Source organism: Bidens hawaiensis, unplaced genomic scaffold, assembly GCF_021521415.1.
Source record: "Bidens hawaiensis isolate Kalapana, Puna unplaced genomic scaffold, B.hawaiensis_p1.1 tig00028769_1, whole genome shotgun sequence".
Classification (NCBI taxonomy): Eukaryota; Viridiplantae; Streptophyta; class Magnoliopsida; order Asterales; family Asteraceae; genus Bidens; species Bidens hawaiensis.
Genome location: NW_027494716.1, coordinates 132,715 through 143,692, shown reverse-complemented (window position 1 = coordinate 143,692; position 10,978 = coordinate 132,715). Strand labels below are relative to the sequence as shown.

Genomic DNA, 10,978 nt, shown 5'->3' with positions numbered 1-10,978 from the left:
TCTTTCGTTTCTTTTGTTTTCCACTATGAATTCCTTTATTATTGTTTTATTTGATTTTAAGATGCTAGGCTAAACTTTATAGACTGCCTAGGCTTATGATGAATCTATTTTGATGTTTGATTTTGACTTGGGATTTATTTATCATTATAGGTTTATAAACTAGTAAAAGGTTTAATTATATTAATTGGTGCATATGGATATTTAGGATTGTTTGATTAATTATTATTATTCCATAGTTGCGTTGATTATTGTTTGTCATTATGATAGGTCACTATTAGGTCAATTACTTTGTGTTCTTGATTATTTTATGATTGATATGCATTAAGATCATAGGAATAATATTAGTTAATCAAATAATCCTAAGTGTGCTGCTAACCTAAATAGCTGTAAGGTGCTAGGTTATTGATAGGTCTTTGTTGATCAGGATTGCTACATTTAGTTCTTCGTAAGGAGTCCGTCTAGGTTTGATCGATTAACTTTGTCTATCGAGTCAATTGAATATATTAGACTGCCTTTGATTTCCGCGCTGTAAGGTAGGATTTCGTATAAAGGAACTAGTTTGTAATCAATTAGGTAACCGTAAGAAAACTTGATTTTTAATACTGGTGTGCATTATAGCTTATTAGAAATCCATAGATGTCTCTTGAGAAGGGTCAGGGGTCCTGTTCGGGTTTTCTCTTAAGCGTCTATTTTACGATCCCAGTTCCATAACTAAGTATTATCCCGGGTTAATTGATAACTGAAATTTAGGGGATTCTAGCCTAGGTAGTTATCTTGTCATCATTTGAATTAAGTGCAGGGTAAAGTCGTTAAGTCTTTAGTTTTATTAATTAGTTTAATTTTAGTTTTTAAGTAAAACCCCCTAATAATAATAGATACATAGTCGTGTCTGTAGTTAAGTCTAAATTTAGCTAGTTAACGTAATTTAAAGAGTCCTGTGGGTTCGATATCCGTACTTATTTAGCTATACTAGAGTCGATCGGTTCACTTGCCGGTTAGTAGTTTAGTTAAGTTTAAGAGTCTAGAATTTATTACTTAGTGTCTAGATTAGCGTGTTTTTATATAACTACTTTTAGCACATCAGGTACCGTGATTAGAGGATGAAGTATTGGAAGACACTTAGTTTATTTAGGTATTCAAATAAAAGGATTATTATTGTAGTTGTTTGATTTGGTTTGCTTATGTATTCAAACTTGTGTTACATTTTGCTTGAAATGAATTAATGTTATTATGGTCACAAAATAGTGTCAGGTGTGTTTGAACAATCTGTACGTCACACTCGGGCATTTCCGCTTAACCCGGGGTGTTACAAAACCACTGTCACTGATCTCAACCCAGCCTACGGCGGAACTGCCGGGGCGTAAGCTGATTGTTCACAGCTCAAAGGTACTATCATAAAAATAAAAATTACACATTACTTATTGGACAAGTGTTAGCCAATAAGTAATATGACCACAGTCACAGATACGGTCGGGTAACAAGTACCTTTCGGTAATTTGTAAACAGGCAGATGTAAAAACATCTTAATGATGTAACTGTAAAACGTGCCGTTTACAAGTGAATGTGCTCGTCAGTATTTTCTGTTGATCAAATATTTTTTAAACATGTTTCAGGTGACTCGTTAGAGAAAAAGGAATGATGTCTGCAGACTTCCAGCTTAAATAAGTGGTTTGTTACCAGAATAAAGAAACGTGCTTTGTAAATTAGGGTTATCCCTACAAAACCTATGTTTGTATAAAAATGAGTTTTAATCCCAGTTTATAAAATAAGAATCGTTGTGTTTTTTAAAATGGTCATTTTTCCTAACTATGGTCCTGATGAAATATTCTGCTGCAAATTATTTTAATAAACACCGATACCACCACACAATGTTCATGGCTCCTCTCCCGAGGTATGGGGGTTAGGGGCCGTGACAATTTGCTACAAAGAATCCTAATCACATAAAGTATAAAAAAATATTATGGTATTGATTTCAGTTAAAACAAATAAACTGCGACATAATTGTAATTACGAAACATAGATCAAGCACGATGCACAATTATTGATTTTTTTTAAGTAACCCACTTTTTCAAAATGTTTGATAAAAACTTTATATGCCATCACAATTAAAAAAAAAATACCATAAAATCAAGTATTTTATTATCTTTAATTTGAGTAGCCTATTGCTATATACATATATTTTCAATAACATGCATGATTATTTTTTTATGCATAATATAATTATTTTCTATCATGTATAATTATTTTTATTCATTAACAATCATTTTACTTCATGCGTAATTATATTAACATTTTTTACTTCACGCGTAATTATATTAACATTTCTATGTAATATAGGTTCAATATATACAATTATATCACCACATGAACTTTACATGACAAAACGACATTGTACGAAAAATAGTTTTACCATAATTAAAATAATACAATTATACATTACACAATATAATTTTATAAAACAAAATAATATTTTATAAATTCCATCAACTAATTTTAACCCCAGAAAATCAATAAAATTCGAATATTAACTAACTCCATTATATCAATGTATTAGTAGATAAAACCATAAATCCCTCATATTTGATGTATAATATTAGGAATTTTGCTAATAGGTCTAAGAGTGTTGATTGCTGAATGTAGTTGGTCTAATTGGTGTAAAAACGCTTCAATGTAAATTGTCTGTTTAGTGTGGCGGTGGCTCCTCTGTGCTCGATAAAGGGGCTCTGCCTTGTCTTTTTTTTTTTTTAGGTTATGAAGTTTTCTTTATAAAAATGAAAAAAAAAAAGATTTTAAATGCCAAAAAACAAATAAAAATCAAATGAATATTAATAACTCCACTGCAGATAAAATAAAATCTTAAATGGGTCCTGCTAGGGATATCCACCACACCCACTCAATACGCCGCGTATACGCGGCGCATTAGGGTAAGATTTGACATCCTAGCCTGCAAAAGCTGGGCTCGGTTGTCATATCGTACCCTGATACGTCGCGTATAGCCCTATACGCAACGTATTGAATTTTTTATATTATTGGAGCCCGACTCCCTCCCCTCCCTCCCCATCCTTTCTCTTTTCTTTTCTTTTTTTTTTACACCACCCTCATCCTCACTCTCACCATCTTCATACAACCAACAACACAACAACATAATTTTTGGTATATGTAAATGTCGTGGTTCAAGCATTTATTTCCAGAGTCGAACGAGTAGGAGCCGGGTAATGCCGGAGTCGGAAGAGGAGGAGCTGGGGTACGCCGGAGTCGGACGAGGAAGAGCCGGGGTACGCCGCTAACGATTAGTCGGACTTGAACCAGGTTTCGTTTTATCTTTATTTAGTATGAAGTCGGTAGTTGTACATGTTAGGACTGAGATTTGGTGACTGGTTTGGTTTTGTTATGTGCGATCAAGAGAGACGGTTTATACTTTATAGGGACTTTTGAAAAACTAAACTATAATTAATTGTAATTTGGGTTCCGTTATGATAACGATTTGAAATTTGTCTAGGCACTGACCGTTATACTACACCATGCCTACCATATACGCACCACCTATATGAGCCTGAACAGTTTTACGGTAACCCTAATTCGCCAGGCCTCCCAAATTTAAATCAGGTTTCCTCTACTATTACCGTTATTGTTAACTTTTTTATTATATTATTACTATTAAAAATTATTATTATTATTATTACAATATTATTGTTATTAAAATAATATTATTCTAAATATATAATTATGTTATTATTATTTTAATATTATGATTATTATTAAAATATTAATTTTTATATTACTATTAGTATTAAAATATTATTATTATTAGGTACCTGATATACGCTAGAGATTTTAGTGAGGGTGTCAGGAGCCGACACAACACGTTTGGATCGGAGGTAGGTTCTTAAAGTGTATCGTGAAATATAATATAATATAATATAATATAATAATATTATGTTATTGTTATATTATATTATATTATATTTTTTTGAGTTAATGAAGTTTGCTTTATAAACATGAAAAAAAAAATGATTTTAAATCCCTAAAAAACAAATAAAAATCGAATGAATATTAATAACTCCACTGTAGATAAAATAAAATCTTAAATAAACAAATCCCTTATCTATCTGTTTGTTTGATTCCAGATCCAAAATCCATCTTTGTTTCATTTTCATCATCTCCTCTCCACTTTATAATTACCCACGAGGGTTTCTTTCAGTTTCTTGATCTCACCAGACTTGTTTCTTTCTTCAACAACAATATTCATTCATTCAAAACCCTTTAATCCAACACGTTTTAACCCACACCCACAAAACCACCCACCTTTTTTTGAAAATGAAATTAGGGTTTTAGATCCACCAGTTGGGATCTGCTAAAGCTTAACGTTACTGGGGTTGTGTTTTTTGAGTTGCACATAAGCTGTTTCATGAATTGCCGCACTCATGATGCAGACTACTGATCAAAGAAGGAAGGTAACCCTACTTTTGCATTCTTATTTTCTTTCTTATAGAAAAATTTAAATCTTTCATGGGGTGTTGGGAAGTTTGCTAGTAGTATGATTTGCATTTTTTTTTATTTTTTTTTGTAAATAGTTATAAATAATTTGATGTTGTAGGGATCTGTTGAGTTTTTTTAGTGTCATTTTGTTTCTTATTTGATATTATGTAACAAAATCTTTTATGAGATTTCTGCTAATATGATTTGCATTTTTTGTGGCTAAAAATACAAAAATTTATGAACATTTTGATGCTATAGGGGTCTGGTGAGTTTTTTAGTGTCATTTTCTTTATTACTTGATACTATGTTATTAGAAAAAAAATATATTTGATGGGATGTTGGGATTTTTGCTAATATTGTTTGCATTTATGTGGTTAAAAATATAAAATTTTTTAAATATTTTGATGTTGTAGGGATCTGGTGAGTTTGATTTCTTCACAGAATATGGTGAAGGAAGTAGGTACAAAATAGAGGAAGTGATTGGTAAAGGAAGCTACGGTGTTGTGTGTTCTGCATACGATACACATCTTGGTGAAAAAGTAGCAATAAAGAAGATAAACGACATATTTGAACACGTTTCAGATGCCACTCGCATTCTTCGTGAGATTAAGCTTCTTAGGCTTCTTCGCCATCCGGATATTGTGGAAATCAAACACATATTATTACCTCCTTCAAGACGAGAATTTAAGGATATATATGTTGTGTTTGAGCTTATGGAGTCGGATTTGCATCAAGTTATCAAGGCTAATGATGACTTGACTCCGGAACATTATCAGTTTTTTCTTTACCAGCTTCTTAGAGGGTTGAAGTATATACATACAGGTTAAAACAGTTATATAATGTGATCTTTGTTTAATTATATATTTGTGGATTCTGATTTTGACTTTTTTTTTTCAGCAAATGTTTATCATAGAGATCTAAAACCTAAAAATATTTTGGCGAATGCTGACTGTAAACTCAAGATTTGTGACTTTGGTCTTGCAAGAGTTGCATTCAATGATACACCTACTGCAATATTCTGGACGGTATGTTTTTAACTCATGATATATAGTTTGTGACTGGTCCGAACAGGTATTTTTGTATGGAACAAGTACTTTAAGCAAACTTTTTTTAGACAAGTGTGTCAAATACCAAACAGGTATTTTTGCATGGGTCGGTTTTGAGTTCAGACTGAACTAGACATGTTTTATGAACTAAATTGCGCTATGGGTACTTATGATCCGTTTGAACCGTTGTACTTATACTTTTTGAGCTGTGCCCGGTTAGAACGGTTTTCCTCCTAACTTTACTTCTTTAATTTAAAGGTCATAAAAAGTCAAACCATAACATGAAATGACCCATTTACAAGTAAATGCTTATATGATTTGTTCACAGGATTATGTTGCGACAAGATGGTACCGGGCTCCTGAGTTATGTGGATCGTTTTTCTCCAAGGTAAATATACAGTAACAAAAGTTTATAACTGTATAATAATATAGGGAAAACAAAGTCAACGCCTAATTATCATTTTTGTGCAGTACACACCAGCTATAGATACATGGAGTATTGGTTGTATCTTTGCAGAACTTTTAACTGGAAAACCGCTTTTTCCCGGGAAAAACGTGGTGCATCAGTTGGATTTAATGACTGATCTTTTGGGGACACCATCACCTGAAGCTATCGCTAGGGTTTGTTTTTTTGCATATTATTTGTTTTTTTTTTTGTATGTTTTGCTGCATTTATTGCGCCTTGCTTGGAAAATGCGCTTAGGCGCAAGAAGCGGGCGCTTTTAATAACTATGGTTTTGCTTATTAATGTTAATGTGGTATTGTAAATTTGTAATGTTACATAAACAGATAAGAAATGAGAAAGCAAGAAGATACTTGAGCAGTATGAGAAAGAAGAAACCGATTCCTTTTTCACAGAAGTTTCCAAATGCGGATCCGCTTGCGCTTCGCTTATTAGAAAGGATGCTTGCGTTTGAGCCTAAAAATCGGCCTACCGCTGAGGAGGTAATATTTTATCTATTTAATATTCTATATACATTTTTTATGGGTTAATATCATAGAAACCAACAGACTCTCTTGTTTTTCACGAAAAAGTCCCTTAACATATTTTGGGCGTATATAAGTCCCTTCACATGTCAAAAAAACACGAAAAAAGTCCCTTAACATATTTTTGCTGTATTAAAGTCTCTATATTTGTCTAGAATGCATGTACTTGTGAAAAACTATTATAAATAATGACCCGTTACCTCCTCAATTTGTAAAAATTTGATGAAGTGACATTCAATCTTTTGCAAAATACATGCTTTCTAGACAAGTATAAGGACTTCAATATAGCAACACTGGGCTGAGGGACATTTTCGTGAAAAAAATGAGAAAGTGTGTTGGCTTTATAACTTTCGTTAGGCGTTTCAGTCTTGTGAGTGTTTTTATGAATGTTTAAATTTTTTAAAATTTACTGACTTAAATGGAGCATAGTATGAATCGTAGTTATTATTTATAGAGTTTATATATATATTTTTTTAATTTAACTTGAAGTAGGAGGTAATAGTGAAGAAAAATTTCCGCTAAAATATACTAAATAGTAACTAAGTTTTTTAGATGCTCAATTTAAATGAAATTGAAAAAATAATAATCACAAATAGACAAGCAGTGCCCAATTTTTATTTTGATTTACTTAATTTTAAAAAGATGTAAATTGTTTTTACAAGATTGAACACTTGATGAAAGTTGAGTGACTTTTGTGTAAAGCCACTCTTTTCTTATTTGAAAGTCATTATATTTACAAAAAAAGTAAAATATTCATTTCACTCATTGTATTAGGCGCTTTGCGACCCGTATTTTAAGAATCTGGCTAAGGTGGAGAGGGAACCGTCTGCTCAGCCGGTTACAAAGATGGAGTTTGAGTTCGAAAGAAGAAAAATCACAAAAGACGATGTGCGTGAATTGATTTATAGAGAGATTCTTGAATACCATCCCAATATGTTAAAAGAATTTTTGGATGGAGCTGAACCAACAGGCTTCATGTATCCAAGGTAAATAAATATGTGCGTTAAATATGGTTACAAAAGCTATATTATTAGAACAAAAATCTAAACTTAATTTATAATACAATCTCAAAGCTGTATGCTTTTGAACACTTTCTGTCTGGCTGACTTTTGACTTGTTTTCTTGTTAGCTACTTTTCTCTTTACACCCATTTAGTAAAAAGGTTGAATTTGCCACATATATTTATTTATGTTTTATGATATATTATTATAAGCACCTATAAAATCCCAATACTCATCACCCGCCTCTAAACCCAACTTTACTTGTGGAATTGTATGTGTCTATAAACGCAAATGGTCCAAGGGCGTTTTGGTTTTTTAACAAAAAATTAACAGAAATTTTGGATGGGGTTAGTGAGCTGGAGTGTTGGACTTCAATTGACATTAAAATCAGACTATTGGACTAAAAAAGTCAAATTTTAACGCTTGGACAAAAATGGTTATTTGGTTCAAACGACAGGGACTAAAACCGTATTTAACTCTTTATACTTTATAAACTGGACAATTTTTTTTAGGGTCAAGTTATTCTACAAAGGGAGACAAAAATGAGAAGGATGAGAAAGATTTATAGCCACACAAAAAAACCCTTCAAAAAAAATTAAAAATAAATAAATAAAAAATCATAGCTAAATTTAATAAAAAACAAAAAAAGTAAAAACACAAAAATTTTTCCACCGTCTACTTTGTTCTTTAAAAAAAAGACACAATGTTGAGTGAAAAAGACCATTGTGTCTTTTTGTTTATCATTGTGTTTATGTTAATTTTCTTCATTGATTGTCTTTTTTCCTTGACATTGTGTTTTTTTTTTGATATTGTGTTATATTAGTCAACATTGTGTTATATTTTGTTCGGCATTGTGTTATATTTTGCGATTTATTGTGTCTTTTTTAGTTATAATTGTGTCTTTTGTTCATTTTCGTCATTGTGTCTATTGTCTTTGCATTGTGTCTTTTCGGTTTTTTTTTGGAACGAGAATGATGAGGGAAACATTTTTGTTTTTTTAATTTTTTATTTATATTTTGAGTTATGGTTTTTTTTTATTAATTTTTTGGAATTTTTGTTGAGGGGTTTTTTGTGTGGCCACAAATGCTTCTCACCCTTCTCATTTTTGTCTCCCTTTGTATTTTAACCTTTCCCTTCTTTTAAATATACAATTAGGTGTGATTTTTGAACATACGACCTTTTCTCTTTTTATTTTTCATTTTTTTTACAAAAGAAAAATTTTGCGAACCTATTTTGACCCATTAGCAATCTAGTATAAAACCGGGTGAGCTCGTTTTCGCTTAAAAGGGGCCCAAATTACCTTTTTTAGTCTTTGTTCAAGGATGATACTCTTTTTTATTTTATTTTAAATATATATATACTTGAGATTAATTAGTTGATACTTTTGCAGACTAATTTTTTGTTTTCATTATTTTGACTTTACAGTGCTGTTGACCAATTCAAGAAGCAGTTTGCTCATCTTGAGGAACATTATGGCAAAGGTACAGCTGCTGCACCTCTAGAGAGGCAACAATCTTCATCATTGCCAAGGTAATGTATAGTTATGATTACACAAATGATATTATTTTAACTATAATAAATTTTATGTATTGAAAATACGCTTTTGGGTGTAGGGCTTGTGTAGTATATCCAAAAGAGAGTGCAGTAGAAGTTACAAATGGTATCTCAAAGTGTTCGATTCAAGACGTTGGAAAACAGTACATGACTAACCCCGTGCCAATGACCAGACTTCCTCAAACCATCCAAGGTATGATTACTGAGTTATGATCTTGTCTGTTAATTACATATGGCCAGGATTAAGATATTCATTATGTCAAATTAAAAGAATCTCAAAAGCCAAAACATACATGTCTTCCTTAGTTTTATAATACGCGGTTGTGTGGTAGCCGGTAGAAGTTCTCAAAGCTGTGAGACGCACGCATCCAGAGAGTCTCTTGTACGTGGGCATAATTTGTTGCATTGGGTAGTTGTACATTTAGCTTTTTAAGCTGTATATAGAGGTTATCTATACTATACTAATTTATCTATTAATATCATCATTTGCTGTATTTACTTAAAATAATTCTAGGTATATGTGTGTGTGTGTGTGTGTGTGTGTGTGTGTGTGTGTGTGTACATTTGCTTAGTTTTTTGGTAGATATGAATATATTAGTAACACATGTACTTTCTGTATTTATTTAAAACTTGTAGGTATATGTATGTGTGTGTATATATTTTGTATAAGTTTTTGATAGTTATAAATATTAGTAACACATGTACTTGCTGTATTTACTTGAAATAAATGTAGGTATATGTGTGTGTGTGTGTCATATATATTTGTATAAATTTTGGATATATATATAAGTATATTAGTAACACGTGTACTTGCTGAGTTTACTTAAAACAATTGTAGGTATATGTATGTGTGTGTATATATTTGCATAAATTGTTGATAGATAATTATATTGTAGCACATGTACTTTGATTGTAAAGTTCCACATATATACTGAAGTTATTACTTATATATTATATTAGTAAAAACTTCACAAAATGAATTATGATTTGCGTATTAATTATCGCTAGCAATTGTATATAATTGATACATAAGAACTGATTATTTTAGATGATTTAACATGTTTTACTACATAAGGAAATTGGTATATTTTAATGCAATCAACTCTTTTTATATAATATCATGCATTGTATCATATTGTTGTTGCTAAATAATAATGCATTAGAATACCATGTTTACTATCGGTACATCGTAGTACTTAATCCTATTATCAGCATTTACTGTTGGCGGTGGTGTTATTATTATTATTATTATTATTATTGTTATTGTTATTGTTATTGTTATTTATGTATCTTTGCATGGCTTGAACAGGGGGGAATGCTGCAAGGCCCAGTAAAGTAGCTGGTTCCGCGACACGTTATAACAACGAAGCTCTCGAACAACGAAGGTTAAGTAGGAATAATAATCCACTACCCGTCCCGACCCATACCCAGTACCCGCTTCCCGCCTCTTCTTACCCTAGAAGAAACAGCATTTCATCCGTCTGCAACACCGATAATAATATAGAAACCACTATAGATGCTTCTGGAAACGGGCTACAGGCCCGACCTCCATACATTCCAAGAAAAGTTGCTGCTGCTCAAAGCGGGCCCGCTAGTCAGTGGTATTGACTTTGTTAATGATATCCCTGGGCTCGAGTTGATGAGTTTTGTTGGGTTGGGTTATCTGGTGTGGGGACGGTGATGATATTATTACATGCTTAACAGTGAAGACTGTTAAGCAGCTAACAGGCGAATAAAGAATCACTAGCGTACTACATGTTTTGACTTGTAAAGATAGCTATTGTTTACCGGAGTTTTGAATTGTATTTTTTTGTAATGTGTATGTACTCTGTTTAAAGGTGTATATGCAGTTTCTTTGTTTTGTCTACTAATACTAAATATGCAGAAGCTGAAGTCAAAGTCAACAGCAAT

The 10,978-nt window shown here is 31.8% G+C and overlaps 1 protein-coding gene across 1 annotated transcript; it reads left to right on the top strand.

Moving 5' to 3' along the window:
* The first annotated feature begins 4,380 nt into the window (after positions 1-4,380).
* LOC143577698 (mitogen-activated protein kinase 15-like) lies at positions 4,381-10,678 on the top strand. The gene is made up of 10 exons (XM_077061459.1): positions 4,381-4,454; positions 4,893-5,301; positions 5,377-5,504; positions 5,854-5,913; positions 5,997-6,146; positions 6,315-6,470; positions 7,287-7,498; positions 8,939-9,043; positions 9,127-9,260; positions 10,377-10,678. The coding sequence occupies exons 1-10, from the start codon at positions 4,425-4,427 to the stop codon at positions 10,673-10,675; spliced, it is 1,683 nt and encodes a 560-aa protein (XP_076917574.1). The 5' UTR covers positions 4,381-4,424; the 3' UTR covers positions 10,676-10,678.
* The last annotated feature ends 300 nt before the right edge of the window (positions 10,679-10,978 follow it).

Bases quoted from the DNA above. Each gene is read 5' to 3' on its own strand.
- LOC143577698 (XM_077061459.1), top strand. From the start codon at position 4,425: ATGATGCAGACTACTGATCAAAGAAGGAAG. The intron at 6,471-7,286 runs GTAATATTTTAT...TCATTGTATTAG, and splicing joins ATCGGCCTACCGCTGAGGAG to GCGCTTTGCGACCCGTATTT. The intron at 9,044-9,126 runs GTAATGTATAGT...TTTTGGGTGTAG, and splicing joins CAATCTTCATCATTGCCAAG to GGCTTGTGTAGTATATCCAA.